The 20,991-nt window shown below is 40.2% G+C and overlaps 1 protein-coding gene across 4 annotated transcripts in view; it reads right to left on the reverse strand.

Moving 5' to 3' along the window:
* The window catches only part of TRPM6 (transient receptor potential cation channel subfamily M member 6), a 169,946-nt gene that overhangs the window by 38,038 nt on the left and 110,917 nt on the right, over positions 1 to 20,991 (reverse strand). For all 4 annotated transcript variants that reach the window (XM_070794665.1, XM_070794664.1, XM_070794663.1 and 1 more), the window contains exons 20-25: positions 19,235 to 19,363; positions 17,648 to 17,899; positions 12,694 to 12,868; positions 12,377 to 12,491; positions 8,500 to 8,693; positions 5,523 to 5,655 (exon numbers count right to left, since the gene is read on the reverse strand). In XM_070794665.1, the coding sequence (XP_070650766.1) occupies positions 5,523 to 5,655; positions 8,500 to 8,693; positions 12,377 to 12,491; positions 12,694 to 12,868; positions 17,648 to 17,899; positions 19,235 to 19,363 (998 nt within the window). The remainder of the gene's footprint in view (positions 1 to 5,522; positions 5,656 to 8,499; positions 8,694 to 12,376; positions 12,492 to 12,693; positions 12,869 to 17,647; positions 17,900 to 19,234; positions 19,364 to 20,991) is intronic.

Raw genomic sequence — 20,991 nt, forward strand, 5'->3', positions numbered from 1 at the left:
AAAAGAGCACAAAATATATGTTTATTCACTTCCAAATATGCTTCATTAGAGCCTCTCCATCTAGCACACTGTTTCATCTAATTCAAAAACAGTGCAGTCCGAACAACAGTAATGGAGACTCATTAAGTTCCATTAGCAGCAGCCCCATCAAAAGGATACAATAGACACCAACAACTATTCAGAGCCACAGGTAATCTGCTACAATAGAGACTGTCAGGCAAATAACCTGGTCACCCTCAAATCAGGTCCTTGTGCTTTCATAGGCACTTCTTATCTAAATCTCAATGTCCTATGAAACATATTTTAATTATATTTCTCAACCACGATCTATATTAACCAAGTCTTTTAGTCACTCTGCCATGGAAAAGAAATTCTCGTAATTTTTGTTTCTTCTGTACAAGGTTTGAGAGTGAGGGGGAGACCAGTATGGTTATTGTTTCATTGTGGGTCTCTGGACTAGATATTGCAAAATGAAATTATACAAAGTATTATTATAATTACCATGATAATCACAGTGCTCCTGAGTGCTCATTATGTGCCAGGCGTTATACATTATTTTATTTAATCCACATGACCACCCTATAAAGTAGGCATTCTACCACCCCTTCATGAATATAGGTCACATTACCCATCACATGGTCGGTGAAAGAGTGAGACTTCAAAGCCAAAGCATGCAACTCCATATTTAATGGCATTAACCACTGCCCTCCAGCATGTATCAGCAACTCAGCAGGGATCCAAGCAAAGTCCTATTGAGGTCCTAGAGTCCCACGAAGGATGACTGAATTGCACCCACATTTTCCATGCCGAGAGTTGTTCACAAATGTTTCTCAGTAAGATATCATGATAAAACAATGATGGGACCTGCTCAAGCTCTAACTCTGCTGAGTCACATTGCTCAATGTGATAGTTTAAAAAAAATTTTTTTTTTTAAGATATAGCACTTTCCAAATATAATGTAACCAAACATGCTTACTATGGAAAAATCCCTAGTTAACAACTTATTCCATAGAAGAGAGAGAGAAAACACTGGCTTATATCGGTAGGGACAAAAAGTAGCCAGCATTCCAAATAGAGAAAGTAAAATATAAAACAGACTTAATAGGTTCTCTGTCCACTTTTACAATTCACCTAACTCTGTAAGGATACAGATAATTTCTTTTCAGAGGTAGGCAAACATACAAATGTCTTCCTAATGTCTTTTCCCTCCCTCTTCAAACTACTGCTCAGTTACTGCCAGAAAATATTCTTCCCTCCCTGGTAGCTCAGACAGTAAAGAATCTGCCTGCAAGGCAGGAGACCTGGGATTGATCCCTGGGTCGGGAAGATGCCCTGGAGAAGGGAATGACTACCCACCCCAGTATTCTTGCCTGGAGAATCCTATGAACAGAGGAGCCTAGTGGACTACAGTCCATGGGGTCACAAAGAGTTGGACACAACTGAGCAACTAACACTTTCAGAACAACCTCAATAAGGACCATTGTGTAAAAAGAGGGCTCGTGAAATAGCTCTATCAAAAAGGAAATTTGATCAATTGTGTTTTGAAATTAAATTAGGGCTTCATAATCAAATTCTAGAGCCTTTGAAAGCATCTAGAATATTTTCCAGAAGCTACTTACCCATCTACCATCTAATCCTTCTCTACTCAAATGCCAAGAAAAAAAACTGAAGAAAATGTAATAGCATATGATGATTACTGGTGTTCAGTTTACTATTATTACTATCATCAAGTTTCACTCTGTATTCACTTGACTCATGATATTACCTTCTCCTAGTTTTCATTATTCTCTTCTGATCAATTCTTTTCAGTCTTCTCCACAAGTTCCTCTTCCTCAGCCCATGACACAGGTGTTGACACCTCTCAGCGTGAGACCCACTGAGTCTCCTCACTCCACTTGCTTTCTGAGCATAATCACTTCCTCTCTAATAGTTTTATTTTCCTACAATAGGCAGGTGACTATCAAATTTCCTATTCAAATTTTGCCCTTCGGGCTCCAGAGCCATATATGTAAAGCCTTCCAGACATCTCTGGTTAAATATGCCACTAGAATCTCAGGCTCAACAAACTTCAACCTCATTGCTTCTACCCGCTGCCTCAGTCTCTGCCATGCATCTTGCATTCCTTATCCCTTCAGTGACACCTTTCACCTCATTACCCTGCCTTAGACATTATTCATCCTGGATTCCATATACTCCCTTATCACCACATCCAATCCTTAACTCTTCTCATGAATTGTCTTCTCTAAAAATGTCTTTATTTATCCTCTCTGCTATGCCCTAAATGTTTGTGTCCGCACCCAAAATTCACATGTTGAAACTTTAATCTTCAAAAGTGAGGGTGTTGGTACATGTGGTTTTGGGGAGATGATTAGGTCATGAGGATGAAGCCCTCATGAGTGGGATTAATGCTCTATTTTATAAAAGAGACTCCACAGAGCTCCTTAACGCCTTCTACCATGTAGGTATACACTCAGAAGTTTGTAACCCAAACAGGGCCTTCACCTGACCACCCTCAGACCCTGATCTCAGACTCCCAGCCTCCAGAACTATGAGCAATAACATTCTGCAGCTTCTAAGCCATCCAGTCTGGGAAATTTTGTAACAGCAAACCAAATAGTTTAGTCAATCCTAAAAGAAATCAACCCTGAAAATTCACTGAAGGACTGGTGCTGAGCTGAAGCTCCAACACTTTGGCCACCTGATGAAAAGAGCTGACACATTAGAAAAGAACCTGATGCTGGGAAAGACTGAAAGCAGGAGGAGAAGGGGATGACAGAAAACAAGATGGTTGGATGGCATCACTGACTCAGTGGACCTACGTTTGAGCAAAGGTGAAGTACCTTTCACCGGGACATGGTGAAGGACAGGGAAGCCTGGTGTGCAGCAGTCCATGAGGGCACATGAGGATTCAAGTCCACGAGGATTTGAAATAACTCAACTGGAATTCCATCACCTCCACTAGCTTTGTTAGTAGTGATGCTTCCTAAGGCCCACTTGACTTCATGTTCCAGAATGTCTGGCTCTAGGTGAGTGATCACACCATCATGATTATCTGGGTCATGGAAATCTTTTTTGTATAGTTCTTCTGTGTATTCTTGCCACTGCTTCTTAATATCTTCTGCTTCTGTTAGGTCCATACCATTTCTGTCCTTTATTGTGTCCATCTTTGCATGAAATTTTCCTTTGGTATCTCTAATTTTCTTGAAGAGATCTCTAGTCTTTCCCATTCTATTGTTTTCCTCTATTTCTTTGCATTGATCGCTGAGAAAGGCTTTCTTATCTCTCCTTGCTATTCTTTGGAACTCTTCAGTCAGATGGATATCTCTTTCCTTTTCTCCTTTGCCTTTCACTTCTCTTCTATTCAAAACTATTTATAAGCCCTTCTCAGACAACCGTTTTGCCCTTTTGCATTTCTTTTTCTTGGGGATGGTTTAGTCTTGATCCCTGCCTCCTGTACCATGTCATGAACCTCCATCCATAGTTCATCAGGCACTCTATCAGATCTAGTCCCTTATCTATTTCTCACTTCCACTGTATAATCATAAGGGATTTGATTTAGGTCATACCTGAATGGTCTACTGGTTTTCCCCACTTTCTTCAATTTAAGTCTGAATTTGGCAATAAGGAGTTCATAATCTGAGTCACAGTCAGCTCCCAGTCTTGTTTTTGCTGACTATATAGAGCTTCTCCATCTGTGTAGAGTCTTCTCTTGTGTTGTTGGAAGAGGGTGTTTGCTATGACCAGTGCATTCTCTTGGCAAAACTCTGTTAGTCTTTGCCCTGCTTCATTCTGTACTCCAAGGTCAAATTTACCTGTTACTCCAGGTATCTCTTGACTTCCTACTTTTGCATTCCAGTACCCTATAATGATACTTTGGCCACCTCATGCGAAGACTTGACTCATTGGAAAAGACTCTGATGCTGGGAGGGATTGGGGGCAGGAGGAAAAAGGGACCACAGAGGATGAGATGGCTGGATGACATCACTGACTTGATCGACGTGAGTTTGAGTGAACTCTGGGAGTTGGTGATGGACAGGGAGGCCTGGCGTGCTGCGATTCATGGGGTCGCAAAGAGTCGGACACGACTGAGCAACTGAACTGAACTGAACTGACCCTATAATGAAAAGGATATCTTTTGGGGGTGTTAGTTCTAGAAGGTCTTATAGGTCTTCATAGAACCATTCAACTTCAGCTTCTTCAGCATTACTTGTTGGAGCATAGACTTGGATTACTGTGATATTGAATGGTTTGCCTTGGAAACGAATATTTTCATTAAAAGAAGAAAATCTGTAACTGTGTACGGTGATAGATGTTAACCAGATTCACTATCGTGATCATTTCATAGTACACAAATGTCGAACTATCATGCTATATGCTTGAAACTAATATATTGTTAGGTTAATTACAGCTAAATTTGAAAAATGCAAATAATTACATGCAATCCTTCATTATTTTAACACCTACAATTAGTAATACATGCACAGCAGCTTTGATCTTAATAGACTCTGAGTTTGTTCACTTTCTCCAACACATCTCCTCTTTCCTCAAAACTCTGAATGGCATTCTTACACTAATTCCCCCCACAATCACACCCATCCACAGATACCCTCCCTGATGACTGCCCTGGTTCCTGCAGCCTGGTTGCATCCTCTCCTGGTCCTCTCCACATCCTCTCCTGGTCCCCACCATTAACTCCCCTTCCCAAGGACTTCACTCAGCAAATCACTTTTTCCCTCTGGCTCCTGCAGCTCCTCCCATTTCCAGGAACAAACACATTAATTTTGTTATCGCCACATAGAACAAAAGAACCCCACCATGTACCCATACCCTGCTTCAGAGGTAAACCTCTTACAAAATCTGCCTCTGATCTCTGTCTCTTCTATTCACCCTCAACTGCCCTCAGCTCAATGCACAAGTGCTAGTCAGGCTCCCTGAGAGCTCCATGACTCCCAGTGCAACCGGTACCCTGCACCTGCCCTCTTTAGGACCAACCTACTGCTCCTGGACACATCCGCATCCAGTTTGGGGGCACCATCCCACCTTCCTCAGGTCTCTCCTTCTCAGCTGCCTCAAAGTGGTCCTCCTGCACCAGGCTCCCCAGACAGTCCAACCTACCCAAGCCAACCCAGCTCCAGCAGACCCTTCAGGGCAATCATTCCCTATTTCCTTATACTACTTGTTTTTCTTCATTGCTCTTTTATGGTCTGGCATTAAATTACATATTTCTTTTTTGCCCTCCATTCCCATCACCCCTCCACATGCACACACTAGAATGTAAGTCCTACAAAGGAAGGGCCCCTGGTCTCATCCACCATTTATCTCCTCTAACTTATAAGACTAGAACCCAGCAGACACTCAATAAATGTGCAATGATTACAAGAATATTACACACTACTTGAGAAAATTTTAGAGAATCAAAACCTCGGGTTTTGAAAGTAGACCTTCTACTTTTTTCAGCCATTCTAGTAAGAATCAGCTTCAAGTAGCAGCTTAGGGAATGAAAATACATATAGAACTTTTACCTTTCTGATGTCACTCGGATTTGTTCCTCACAACTACAATTCAGATCTTCCATCTTCTCGTGGAAGTACTTTTCCACACACTGTTCTTCAAAATCGTGAAGTTTTTTCAGATCCTCCTTACTTAGGTAGAGTTCTGTGGAAGTAAGTATAGTATATAAAAAGAATCATCATTCCCCCTCCCCTCAGGAAGCTGAGACCACATCTGAGTGACTTTTCTTCCACTGGCATTGAAAATGAATAAAACTATAGTTTGTGTGAGAATAGTTTACAGCCTTGTCACACTGTATTACTAACACTAACTGGGACGCACTATCCACCAACACCTGGAAGCACCGGGCTGAGTCTCCTAGTTGTTTTATAAGCTGAAGTGGGGTCTTGGAGGTGACTCATGTGGATCAGATACTTTATCTTCAAAATTGTCCTAAGTTAGAATACTTTTACACATAAAAATCTATCATATTTATATGCTTATGGCAGTTCCTCCACCAACTATTTAAACTGTCAAAATGACAACAAGTAACCCACAGGTTAAAATCAAAGTTAGAAGAAATCTACGTCTGTTTCAGAGAATCTAGTAAGTGTAAGAAAGTTGTACCTTGTTGCACTGGGTTTATATAGGCACTGAGTTGGTATATACTAAGTTCTTCTATTGAAAAAAGATATTATTGCCAGTAGTATTAATGGCCAATCAAGGCTATACATCTTCATTGACAATAACTAATCCATTAAAAGACACATCATTTCATAATGTTATGAAACTAATGCAATCTATATCAAATTTCAGTGATCACATGTGGTATACCACCTTGACTCTTACCTAACAGAAAAAAACATTATCTTTTAAGCAAGTTTCTAATACTTGTTAAATATAAAAATGCTGTTGCAAAAAGGGTAAAATTGGAATGTTTTCTTCCTTCAACCATTTCACCTAAATTAGGGGGGAAAAAAAAGAAAAAACAAGAAAGAACCATTAAAGTTCTCCAGAATTAATTAGAAATTCAAAGGTTCTAGAAGTTATTTAAAATGCAAATTAACAAAAATATTAATTTTAGAGGATAATTAAAAGAAAATATTCAGCCACAAAAGGTGTTCACAGTGTTTTCTGAGTTTTACAGTATGGAAGAATTTTTCAGGTACAAAAAAAAAAAAAAAAATCCAGTATCTCCCCATCCCCACTCAGCTCTAAATTTTTGTTTGCATTAAAGAATCTTGTATGAGTAAGGGACTTTAGAATTGTGTGATCTGAACCTTCGGCGGATTCCTGAGAGCAAATAATCCCCAGAGCAATTCCAGTGATAGCGGTAGGTACAGCTAGAAGCATGTGACATTTTCTTGCAACTGTCCACCAGGTGGCACTGCTACCCCGTGTGCAAACATTCTGAACCTGAATACAGAGGCTCAAAGGCAATCACAAAAATTTAGAATTTCCTCTAAAACTCAGGGTGAGTGCACCTCTACCCATCAGAATATTTCCTCAAGTTTTATACCAGAATCACCCTATAAGTTCATATCAAGGCAAGCTCAGGAAAGGGTTCTTTGGTATGGTGCTATAAAATCTGGCCAAATCCTAGTTAATTCCAGGATCTCTCAAGTGGTTCACGCTCTCCTGTTAAATTGTTCTGGGATGGCACTCTATTAGAAGATGAAAAATTATAATATAATTATAAGCCTTTAAGTTAACTTCAGTTGTGCTTTGACTTCCTTATAAAGGCTGAATCTCTTGAGGGAAAGAAACGGAAAAGAAAAATAAATCAGTACAGTGGTTCAAGAAGAGAAAAATACTTGACAGAGTCAATTACCAGCAGGAGCAAAAGCATGTCACCCTGTCAACCTTGTGATAACACCTGGTAAGGGCTCACCAAAATGTACAGATAGTCCACAATTCCATATCTGAAACTCTTGGAACCAGTCTATTTCAGAATTCAGAAGTTTACTTTTCTAGTTTTGGAAATATAATATAAAGCACATGCCATAAATGAAGTAAAATCCCTAATTGGGGCTAGAGCAATATTCTGAAATTAAACACATTATTTCTGCAGCAAAATCAATGAGTATTCCTACTACAAGGGATAAAGAGGATAAGTGGCTTACATTAGTCCCATTAGCCTCTTCTATCCAGATGAGTCTTTCTCTAACTTAAGAAGAAAAAGACTTTCCATTTTCAGATATATTTTGGATTTAGAAATTGAGATAAAGGATTGTGGATTTATGCCATTTCCTTACTATATTTAGGAATTATCTAGAAACGGGCCTAGTACCAATGGACCTAGAGGAACTACAAAAGATCTGTAAACCAAAAGAATGAATTTCTCTTAAGACGATTAGTATGACAGTCATATCATGCTGTCAAGATATGGATAAGCAAAATGAACTAGGAAAAAAATCTCAAAATGTGTCGAGTTAAGCTTTGCCAAAAAGAGAGAGAAACCACATTTCTGCATCTTGACTTGAAGTTCCTGAAAATATGAGACATCTATAGAGAATGACCTCCACATTCTGTAAATCAGAGAACCAGAGAGCCTTGACTCTAGTGAATAAGTCAGACAAAGTCTGGTTTATCTATTTCCCTTAATCCACAAGACCTGTATCCTTTCAATTTGGATTCCATCTTCACCAACAAAGAATAAGTATGGGCCACTGGGACTACTACCCTCTAGGAGCTACTCTGATGACCTCCCAGTTAAGCAGAGAAAATACAGGTTTTCCAGGTGACAAAAAACCTTTACAAACCCAAGCAGAGATTCTGTTCCTACCCATTTCTTTCTTTCAAACTATTAATTACTCTTAGCAAAAGATACTATAACCACATGAGATCAATGTATTTACTTAGACCCAGGTTCCCAACTGATAGTCTTTTAATTTAACTCCCAGAGCCTTCCAACCTGAGCCCTGAATTTAATCGAAAATGTTCAGGTGTCTTCACCTTGGATCTCTGCTCTTTACTTTCTTTCTCCTGTGCCACCAATTAAAAACTTACTTAATCCAACATCACCCTCTTCTTGGTCATTTGGAGCTTGGTGCTGGCAAAGACGGCGAAGCAGGAGACCAATGTGACTCAGCAGGATAAAAGGTGGGGGCAACCAAGGCTTTTCATGGTAGGTCATGATGTAACGATAGCGATTATATTTCCACAGGTTATTTGAAATGGATTTCAGATCTATGTAAACGTTACTGTAAGTAGCAGTAAAAGAGGGACAGTGTTTTAATACGGAATCCTGAAACATAATAGTTAGATTACTACTTTATTTTCCAGCTTATTATTGGTTCACCTGATGTGACCAGTAGTTAGCCAATAAAAATAATATCATCACATTTATGATTCTTCTTCCCCAAACAACCCACATTAATCACCCTCTACAATAAAATATGCTAATCAGAAAATGCAAAAGGTAGAAATTACAATCAGAGAGAAGAAAATGCTAACATTTTAAATACAATGAACAGAAACTGTCCTCTGAAAGTAACATTATTCTTGATTCACTATCTTTTTTCACATAAGATCTTTTCAGTCCATAAGTCATCCTTAATGATAAACGGTTTTAATGTTCTGCTATATTATCAATCTTATGAAGAGATTCTCCTAATTATCAAATGTGAGAACTGCTAGAATAACCCTAGCTAAAACATTCAAATGGAAAAAAAAGACGAGGCAGGCAATAAAAATCAATTTATCCTACAATAAACCAATAAGCAGAACTTTGATTTAGAAGCTAGATCAATTATTTACATTAACTTTATAATAAAAGTAACTTCATATTGGTTGGCTACTTTGGATTTTTTTTCCCCTTTATTATGTCAATTACAATATACAAATAGTGCAGAAAAATATGTTGATGCTATAGAGCTTGTGATGAAGTTGTCATGAGTGGTATCCATTCTCAAGCAATATGTCATCCTTAACTATATAACTTTAAGTCTATAATATGATATAGGTGGGGAGGACACAATGAAATATCTATCTTAATATTTTGCTTAGGCTAATATAGAATTTATTTCTTCAAGAAATATGGCAGAGAAGCACTTAAGAAGGGCAGACAAATTTAACAAATAGAAATGCAAGTAACCCTAAACTGCAGGAATGGTAAAGAGAAGAAACTCAAACTATCCCGGAGAAAAACAGCTTAGGATTGAAGAATGGGGAGGGACTTCCCTGTATCCTGTAGTTACGACTCCATGCTGCCACTGCACAGGGTGCTGGTCCTGGAACTAAGATCCCACATGACACTTAGTGAGATTTTAAAAAAGAGAGGAAAAAGGTAAGGGGAAGTTTCAGATGACATAAGATAGATGAAGGAAGCACTGACAACCGGATTTAACGGCAATTCTTAAACTGCAGTCACTGAGCCGGCAGCACTAGCATCACTTGAGAACCTGTCAGAAATACAAATTCTTGGGCCCTACCTCAGAATGGGGCTTCCCTGGTGGCTCAGACAGTAAAGAATCTGCCTGCAAAGCAGGAGACCTGGGTTCGATCCCTGGGTTGGGAAGATCCCCTGGAGGAGGGAGCAGCTTCCTACTTCAGTACCCTTGCCTGGAGAATTCCAGGAACAGAGGAGCCTGGCAGGCTACAGTCTGTGGGCTTGCAAAGAGCTGGACACGATTGAGTGACTTTCACTTACTCACTCACCCCAGAATGACCAAATTAGCTATCCCTGTCTCGGCAAGTCCTCCAAGTAATTCTCTTGCACAATCAAGTTTGAGGATGGCCCAAGTTCCATGCTACTCCCAGTCCAAGTGTGACTACAGCATGTCTACCAGCAGGTGGCGATCTTCACAGTGTTTGTCAGGCTCTTCGTAACTATTACAGAGTCTGGAAAGGGGCTTTTGGATAAGTAGTCAGATCTGGGGTTGCTCAACTTGGATGAAAATCCTAAAGGAAATCAACCCTTAATGTTCACTGGAAGGACTGATACTGAAGTTGAAGCTCCATTACTTCGGCCACCTGATGCAGACAGCCGACTCACTGGAAAAGAGCCTAATAACTGGGAAAGATCAAGATGGAAGACAGGAGGAGAAGGGGGCAACAGTGAGATGGTTGGATGGCATCATAGACTCAATGGACACGAGTTTGAGCAAACTCCAGGAGATAGTGAAGGACAGGGAAGGACATGGACTGGCATGCTGCAGTCCATGCTGTTGCAAAGAGTGGGACACAACTTAGCAACTGAATAAGAAGCAGCTTGTATGGTTCTCGGTGTGTTCATTGCAGTGACGAGATTGGCCTGTGGGAGGATTTTTCAACCTCTCTTTTGACACCTGCTATTTTTGAGAAACAAAAATCTCATACCCACTGATCTTATTTGAAATGTCAGAATAAAAGCTATAATAATTAAACACCAGCAAATGTTGCAAGTTCATAAAATGGTGAGACTAAAGAGAGATGACAGTTATCATATAATCTTGTAATAATTAATAAGATTTCCCTGATATATGTGCAACAACAGTCGCTTTTTGCCTGTGTTTTTATTTATTTTATCTGCTTTCAGCCATATCTCCTCTACTTTCTTTACTTAGCTTCTATGCATTGATTTCCCTTTCTCTCTTCAGTACGATAATAAATAAAATACCTCATACAGTGGCTGGCATAAAGGAGGCATTCAGAAAAAACTAGTTCCTTCCCATCATGTCACTTGATTTCCTTCATCAATTAAACTCTTTTCAATGCTTGGGATAAATTCATAGGCAAAAAAGGAAAAAAGAAACCCAAAAGCAAAAAAACAAACTTGTTCTTGTGAAGCCTGTATTCCAGAATGAGATAAATGGGGGAAAAATAATATATAAATAAATTATAAAATATATTTGGATATATAAGTGAGTAGGATAAAGAAAGAAGAGTAAGGGGGACCAGGCACGCCAAGGAGATGATGGAAGGAAAGGGCAACTGCACTTTTAAATAACATCCTTAGGTTTGTTAAGTGTCATTAGGGCTACAGTGTTGAGAAAAGAATATAGGGGCCAAAGTCAGAAGCAGAGAAATGATTAGGAGGCTTTGTGGTGGTAGCAGTGAGGTAGTGACAGGTGGTTGGACGAGGATCTATTTGAAGGTGGAGTCAAAGGTATTTCTGACAATCTAAACCTAGAAATATGAGAGGCAATAAGAAGGCCAAGGTTTTTAGCCTGAACGACAAAAAAAAAAAAAAGATGAAGCTTTGACAGAAATGTGTGCTCTTCTTTAAAGATGTGGGAACAACTATAAGAAGAATAAGTGTATATTGGGAAAGAGGGGAAATCAAGAGTTTGGACATTTAAAAGCTCAGAAATCTATTATATGTCTGACTGGCAACGGAACAGGGCAGCTGGACCTATAGAACTGGAGTTCAGGAAAGAGATGTAGGCTGAAGATACACATTGGACTTTGTCCAGATATAGAACATATATGCAGGAAACTGAAAGAGATCACCAAACAAAGCATAAGCAAAAGGCCTGGGCCCAGGGACAAATCCCAGTGTCAAAAGCTTGGAGAGAAGATGATGAACCAGGAAAAGAAGACGGAGAAGTGAAGTGATATTGAAGAAAACAGAGAATGAAATATAATGAGAGCTGATGAAGGGAAGTTATCAAGGACTCTCTAGTCAACTTTCAACTCATCAATTGCTCTTCTCCATGATTCCAAATTACTGCTTAATTACAGTGTATGATCTCTTTTAATTCTGTTTTTATTTCAGTCTATTGCTTTTTCTCTTCTCACACTCCGCTACCTTCCTACCAGTAGTCCCATGCCCATATTTTTAAAACCATAAAACCACAGTAATAAAGCATGAAATGCATTAAAACAAAGGTTACATGTGACTCTTTCAAAATACTTCACCCATTTGACTGATACAAAATAACCATATTTGATTAAAATAACCTACTTAAAGAAAGCAATCAACAGGTTCACCATGATGATATATTGCACGAAGAGGTAGACAGCTTGCAGGAATGGAGTAAGAAAAGAACCAGGAGGGCAGGACGGCTGGCTTGAACAAACTGCAAAGAAAGAATTTAAAAGAATGAGAGACAAGGTGAATCACAGTCCTATGACCATGGACAAATATTTAGCACACTGATTTAGCAGAATACCACAAACTCTTGACATTTTTAAGATTCAGATAGTTGTTTTCCAGAGTTCTTTACAACTCTGAGTGTCTACAAGGGTTTGATTTCCACAGTGTTGGAATACTCTACATACCATCTATCTCTGAAGCATAGACTTCTCCATATATCATCCAGTATGGCTCAAATACGATATCTCGGGCAAGGGTCCAGGATGGGGGCTCCTTTGGTGAAAGGATGGCTTTGCGTGCCACTCCAAAGCTCAGGAGGACGATGGCCATGATGATCACAATGTAGAACATGTTTGCTGTCTACAAAAAAGCAAGGCACAGAAACAAACTCACAGACTTAGAAAATGAACTTATGGTTGCCAGCGGGAAGAGACAGTTAGGGAGTTTGGGATGGTCATGTACACACTGCTGTATTTAAAATGGATAACCAACAAAGACCTGCTGCATAGCCCATGGAACTCTGCTCAATGTAATGTGGCAGCCTGGCTGGGAGTGGGGTTTGGGAGAGAATGGATACATGTATATGTATTGCTGAATCATTCTGCTCTCCACCTGAAACTCTCACAACATTGTTAATTGGCTCAGTTCAGTTCAGTCAGTTCAGTCGCTCAGTCATGTCCGACTCTTTGCGACCCCATGAATCGCAGCACGCCAGGCCTCCCTGTCCATCACCAACTCCTGGAGTTCACTCAAACTCACATCCAGTGAGTCCGTGGTGCCATCCAGCCATCTCATCCTCTGTCATCCCCTTTTCCTCCTGCTCCCAATCCCTCCCAGCATCAGAGGCTTTTCCAATGAGTCAACTCTTTGCATGAGGTGGCCAAAGTACTGGAGTTTCAGCTTTAGCATCATTCCTTCCAAAGAACATCCAGGACTGATCTCCTGTAGAATGGACTGGTTGGAACTCCTTGAGTCCATGGGACTCTCAAGAGTCTTCTCCAACACCACAGTTCAAAAGCATCAATTCTTCGGCGCTCAGCTTTCTTCACAGTCCAATTCTCACATCCATACATGGCTACTGGAAAAACCATAGCCTTGACTAGACGGACCTTTGTTGGCAAAGTAATGTCTCTGCTTTTGAATATGCTATCTAGGTTGGTCATAACTTTCCTTCCAAGGAGTAAGCGTCTTTTAATTTCATGGCTGCAATCACCATCTGCAGTGATTTTGGAGCCCAGAAAAATAAAATCTGGCACTTGGGGCCAGATGCCATGATCTTCGTTTTCTGAATGTTGAGCTTTAAGCCAACTTTTTCACTCTCCTCTTTCACTTTCATCAAGAGGCTTTTTAGTTCCTCTTCACTTTCTGCCATAAGGGTGGTGTCATCTGCATATCTGAGGTTATTGATATTTCTCCCGGCAATCTTGATTCCAGCTTGTGCTTCTTCCAGTCCAGCATTTCTCATGATGTACTCTGCATATAAGTTAAATAAGCAGGGTGACAATATAAAACCTTGACGTACTCCTTTTCCTATTTGGAACCAGTCTGTTGTTCCATGTCCAGTTCTAACTGTTGCTTCCTGACCTGTATACAGGTTTCTCAAGAGGCAGGTCAGGTGGTCTGGTATTCCCATCTCTTTCAGAATTTTCCACAGTTGATTGTGATGCACACAGTCAAAGGCTTTGGCATAGTCAATAAAGCAGAAATAGATGTTTTTCTGGAACTCTCTTGCTTTTTCGATGATCCAGCGGATGTTGGCAATTTGATCTCTGGTTCCTCTGCCTTTTCTAAAACCAGCTTGAACATCTGGAAGTTCATGGTTCACGTATTGCTGAAGCCTGGCTTGGAGAATTTTGAGCATAATTGGCTATACCCCAACAAAAGTGAAAATGTTAGTCACTCAGTCGTGTCTGACTCTTTGTGACTTCAGGGACTGTAACCCACCAGGCTCCTCTGTCCATGGAAATCTCCAGGCAAGAATATTGGAGTGGGTAGCAATGCCCTTTTCCAGGGGATCTTTCCAACCCAGGGATTGAATCAAGGTCCCCCACATTGCAGACAGATTCTTTACCATCTGAGCCCCAGTATAAAATAAAAAGTTAAAAAAAAAAATATGGCACAGCCAGAATTTTAGCATAGATTAGAAATTCAAAACAAATAAAATACCTGGAGTCATCATAATTATCGGAGAAGGCAATGGCACCCCACTCCAGTACTCTTGCCTGGAAAATCCCATGGATGCAGGAGCCTAGTAGGCTGCAGTCCATGGGGTCGCTAAGAGTCAGACACGACTGAGCAACTTCACTTTCACTTTTCACTTTCATGCACTGGAGAAGGAAGTGGCAACCCACTCCAGTGTTCTTGCCTGAAGAATCCCAGGGACGGGGGGGCCTGCCAATAATAAGACTGTCTAGTCATTGACCAAAATACCTAGTCCATGAACAACTGGATTTCCTTTGTCTAAAACATCTTGTTTTCTCTGCAAAATATGTGTTTCAGGTAGCCTATAGAATAATTTAAATGTACTAACAGTAGAGAATCTATGCTTTTTTAAGAAGTGATGAAATATGAATAGCCTTTGATTGGATAGTATCTAACTTTTCATCAGAGATTATGAAAAGAAAAAAATTAGGGTAATTCAAATTAGTAAAATGGCTCCTTATTCCCAGGATTATCTTCAGCAGTATTTAGAGTCTCAGAAAATTGATTAGGCCAAGAATCTGCTGAATAATTCCAGGCTACTTAGGAAACTGAAGAATTTAAGGGGGGAAAAAAAAAAGATGTAAAAGCAACTATAAAATGACGTTTGTTAAATCCAGTGGTTCATTAACTCTCAGTTAGTCTTTGCAGTAAAAGTAAGCCTGATTCAACCCTCCTACAATGTTGGTGGGAACACAAATTGGTACAGCCACTATGGAGAATAGGATGGAGGTTTTTTAAAAAACTAAAAATGGAGCTTCAGTATGACCCTGCAATCACACTCCTGAACTTGTATCTGGAGAAAAACATGATCTGAAAGGATACATGCAACCCAATTGTTCATTGCAGCACAGTTTACAATAGCCAAGGCATGGAAGCAACCTTGGGGGTTCCCAGGTGGCTCAGTGGTAAAGAATCCGCCTGCCAAGCAGGAGACATGGGTTCAATCCCTGGGTTGGGAAGATCCCCTGGAGAAGGAAAGGGCGACCCACTCCAGTACTCATGCCTGCAGAATGCCATGGACAGAGGAGCCTGGAGGTCACAAACAGCTGGACATGACTTAATGACTAAAGAGCAACAGCAACAAGAAGAGACATAAACGTCCAGTGACAAGAATGGCAGAAGACGTGGTGCATCTGAACAGTGGAGTATTACTCAGCCACTAAAGAGAACGGAACAATGCCATTTACAGCAACATGGATAGACCTAGAAGCTGTCACACTGAGTGAAGTCGGTCAGACAGAGAAGGAGAAAGATCATCCGCCAGCCCTTATACGTGGAATCTAAAAAGAAATCATACAAATGAACTTATCACAAAACAGAAAGAGACTCACAGACTTATGGTTGAATGAACTTATGGTTACCAGGGGGAAGGATGGCGGGGAGAGATAGTTATAGAGTTTGGGATGGACATGTACACACCGCTATATTTTAAATGGATAACCAACAAGGACCTATCATATACCACAGGGGAATTCTGCTCAACGTTATGGGGCAGCCTGAATAGGAGGTAGTTTGGGAGAAACGGATATATGTATATGCATGGCTGAATCCTTTCACTGTTCACCTGAAACTATGACAACATTGTTTGTCAGTCAGCTATACCCCAGTACAAAATAAAAAGTTTAAAAAACAAAGTAAGCCTGCTTGTTTTAATGCACAATGGAGAACTGCTTGAGAACACATATAATATATACATGTACCAAACACACGTACTATAACTTTTAAAGGCTCTTTCAAATAATTCATTTCCATTACTAAATGTATTAATACATCACATCAATCTACTTGTTCACTGTGGCAGAAACTTACACCATGAATTTCCTATTAGCTTCCCTTCCATGAGGCAGGAGCCACATGACCTATTCTGGCCAACGGGCTGTGGAATAATAGTGATTTGACTCACTTCCTCCTCAGAGCAGTTAAAAGCTGCTCCATCCCTTTAAAAGCATGCTCCTCCATGGAATTTTTTCCATCCCTCTGATTCCCTGTCATAGGAAACCTGAGAAGCCACATAATGACATGGGTATGCCCCAAGGAGGAAGGATTTGTGATCCCTCAGTCACTGGATAAGGGCCAGGCTCCATGAGCACCCATCGGTCTTTGCATTAGGAAGAAATAAACTTGTACTGAGTCACTGGGATACATTGGTTACCTCAACATAGATTTCCAAGTTAATACCAATGTCACCAAGAACAGAGAAAATATTGCTGGTCTAAAAAAAAAGTATAAAGTAACCAAAATCATCTTTGGTATCCTGGAGGTTCTCCCTTTACTGTCCTCTTCCTCTATCTCAACATAACTCTTTCTTCTCAAGAGCTTGCCCCTTCTCTGTGAGTATTCTAGAAGAAAAAGCAAAGATCTTGAGGTGCTGTCCTTCTTAACTCCTGTGCAAAGTCAGCTGGACAGGGCTTATACAATTGCACAGTGAGCTCAGACGGCAGACAGAGCCAGGTGGTCCAGATTTGAATCCTGACTCCCCAGCTTACTCCTTTGGGAAATTTACGTAAACTCCATTTCCCTGAATGTAAAATGTGGATTATAGTACCCATCTATTAAAATTGTTTTTAAGATTAAATGAGTTAATATATATAAAGTACTTAGAACAGAGTGTGGCCCATACTAATCACTATTTAAGAGTTGGCTAGGGGTGGAGAGACAAGACAAATCAGCATTTCAGCTTACTGTGCTCAGAGACAAATACGACTCAATACCCCATCATCTGGCCCTAACCAAAAAGGTAAGGTGAGTATCACAGTCAACTATCTAATATGCTATCCAAGGACATTGGTTAAATATGAATTTAAGTTATACAATAAGTGGTGATGAAGTGTGTACTTCTTTAAATAATTTTAAAAGTTAAAATACTATTGAATATGAACCATGAAATCAGGTAGAACTGTTAAAATAACACCAGGTTATACAGCAGACAGTACTCACCATTTTTGCAATCATGGTCACATAGGGACCTGCATGTTGGTTCACAGCAAAGAAGTCCAGGAGCCGTGAGAACCAGAATATGATGTTGATGCAGTATATCAGTCTTCCCGCCGTGTAGAAAGGTGGGGCACCCCACCGAAAGCCAAATCCCACCAAAAACAGGCCAATAGCCACAGTTTCCATTAAGTTCCAGTACTCGCTAATCCACACCTTCACCTTTTGAGTAAACTTCCCAGGTTCTGAAACACAGACCTAAAACATGACAGAAAGAAAGAAACAAAGAATGTGTTATAACTCAAGAGTCTCATCGATATGATCTTCAATACTTCAACTGTTCATTTACAGAGGAATTGAATCCTGCCAAACCTTAGATCTTAAGGCAGCTTTGGAGATGTAAGTTATCCTTGGGGAATGAATTATTTAAACAATTCTATAAATACAGCTTAATGTGACTGTTAATGCTGGTCAACTATTTAAAAACCCAACTAGAAATTTAAAAAAGGAAGGAAGAAAGAAAAGTTTTTTCTAGATTTGATCAATCCTAAACTAACACAGGGAAACGCTGAGACAATTTTAAAACTCGACGTTGCAATGGACTATAGCTGCAATGCCATTTCATGATGAATAGCCTAGTGCAAAGAAAGGAAAGAATCCTATAATCTGATCCCACTATTGCTGTTAGTGAACAGTTAGCAAATTGAACGTGACATTAGAACTCACTATTACAAGAAATTACCCCTGCAACAGAATGTCAGACAAATTGAAATGTCAGACAGTAAACCCATTTTTCCTGAGGCATTAAAAAGAATGGTAGAATTTTGATAACATTTTTCTGCTGAATTATTTTCTACTGTCTATAAACTCCACAATAGTAACTAGCAGGCAACATAAATATAGTACTAAGACTATATCTACATAATATACAGTATTGGTCATAAGAGCTCTAGGACAAACTCAATATATGTAAATGCACAAAGGTAGAGCTACATATACAGTGATTCTAAAATAGTCTAAGTTATACTATATGTGATTACATTACAACTGCATGGGAATATTCATTCCTTTTTTTTTTTTAAGTGACTCACTATAAATTAAAAATAAAGTTTGCTTTGTTTTGTTTCTTGGACTACTTGCCCCAGAGGAATGTTTAGTAGGAACTTTCGAAGGCTATACATGAATTCTTTACCATTGTACAACTTTAGCCACTATGTGACATGAAATCAATAATATGTAAGTAATGTTAGACTATATGAAAATCAATCTTATTTTAAAAAAAAACACTCTGGGGATGGGAAATCTAACAGTCGGAGGGTCTAATAACAACTAGACACTATCACTCTGTGACTGATAAACACACTAAGATGTCCTCAAAAATAACTGCTTTCAAAGAGCGGCAATCAAGAGAAATTATTTGGCAACAAGAAAAGGTTGAGATCAGAAATTTCCCCCAATTACCCTCCTGCAGCATGCCAAGTCAGGATCACTGTCCACCCCACCTCAACCTTTGACCTCTCCCTTTGCACCACCCCATCCCAGAACACCTCTAGCAGAGATGTACGGAAGACAAAGGGAGAAAGGGTAACTCACCTCCCTGACTTTCTCAATGGCATTGGTGAAGATGTAGATAATAACAAGCCACTCTTGCACGCTGGGCTGGGGCTGCATCTCCACCAACACGGTGTAAGTGAACAGCATAAGGAATGCCAAGTACACCATCTGTGAGGGGGACACACATTTCTTGGTCATGAGTGAGAGTCATAGTGGAGGATACGAAGCAGACATGGACCCAACTCAACAGAAATCACGTGGACTTCAACATGATAGCAGGGAAACATACCTGGGACCACCTGGTGCTCAGTCGTGTCCAGCTCTTTGCAACCCCATATACTACATGATCCATGGAGTTCTCCAGGCCAGAATACTGGAGTGGGTAGCCTTTCCCTTCTCTAGGGGATCTTCCCAACCCAGGGATCGAACCCGGGTCTCCCGCATTACAGGTGGATTCTTTACCAGCTGAGCCACAAGGGAAGCCCAATATCAAGGAAGGCATAAGAATCCACAGTTCTCTGTTCTATGATTCTATGGAAGGAAAGAAGAGCACTATTCTCTAATGCATCAAAGTGGGCACTGTCTCATCTTGTTGGCTCCTGATCAGAATTTTCAGAACCCTGCACATTCTGGCATGGACACAGTCAGGCTAACAACAAGGCAAGGGGGAATCACACACCTTCTCCTCCATTTAAACAGAAAACATGTGTCCTAAGGATGCCAAAGTAGCAGTATTGGTAGGAGACTGTTTCAAATATAATAAGTTGTGATGTTTATTACTGCTGAGAATTTTATTTTATGCTGATTAAAATATCCTGGTTGATAGAAAAGTATGATTGTGAATCTTTATAATTAAAGACTGTTGACATTTTTATCTATAGCACTTAAGCACTCAGCCTAACACATGATAGACAATCAAGAAATGTATGTTTAAGCGGTATGTATATTAAACCTAGATTTCCAGTCTCTTCCAAGAATTAAGGCACAGTAAACACATACACTGGAGAAGGCAATGGCACCCACTCCAGTACTCCTGCCTGGAAAATCCCACGGACGGAGGAGCCTGTTAGGCTGCAGTCCATGAGGTCTCTAAGAGTCGGACACGACTGAGCGACTTCACTTTCACTTTTCACTTTCATGCGTTGGAGAGGAAATGGCACCCCACTCCAGTACTCTTGCCTGGAAAATCCCATGGACGGAGGAGCCTGGTGGGCTGCAGTCCATGGGGTCGCTAAGAGTCGGACACGACTGAACGACTTCACTTTCACTTTTCACTTTCATGCATTGGAGAAGCAAATGGCAACCCACTCCAGTGTTCTTGCCTGGAGAATCCCAGGGACAGGGGAGCCTGGTGGGCTGCCGTCTATGGGGTCGCACAGAATGGGACACGACTGATGCAACTTAGCAGCAGCAGCAGCAGCAAACACATACACATAGATGTATGGTGATTAACAGCTTTGTGATCTTATCTAACATTCTTATGTCTTACAATTTCCAGAAGTAGAATAACTACACACATTTAAAAATGTGACACATATTACTAAGTTGCCAGCCAGAAAGGCTTTACCAATTTCTCAATCACCAACAAGGCATGAGACAATGCAGCCCTTCAAATATCTTCAGAGACCATACACAGTACTAGCTGATAAACACATATTACAAATCCCAGATCAAAGGGGGAAAAGTGCCTCTGTGTGTGTTCATTCTCATGAGAATCATATTATTTTAAACTGAATCCTTATTTATCAAATCTTTTTGAGCTCTACCTAAGTTTGATAAGTCTGCTAAGCTTAGTG

Source organism: Bos indicus, chromosome 8, assembly GCF_029378745.1.
Source record: "Bos indicus isolate NIAB-ARS_2022 breed Sahiwal x Tharparkar chromosome 8, NIAB-ARS_B.indTharparkar_mat_pri_1.0, whole genome shotgun sequence".
In the NCBI taxonomy this organism is placed as follows: domain Eukaryota; kingdom Metazoa; phylum Chordata; class Mammalia; order Artiodactyla; family Bovidae; genus Bos; species Bos indicus.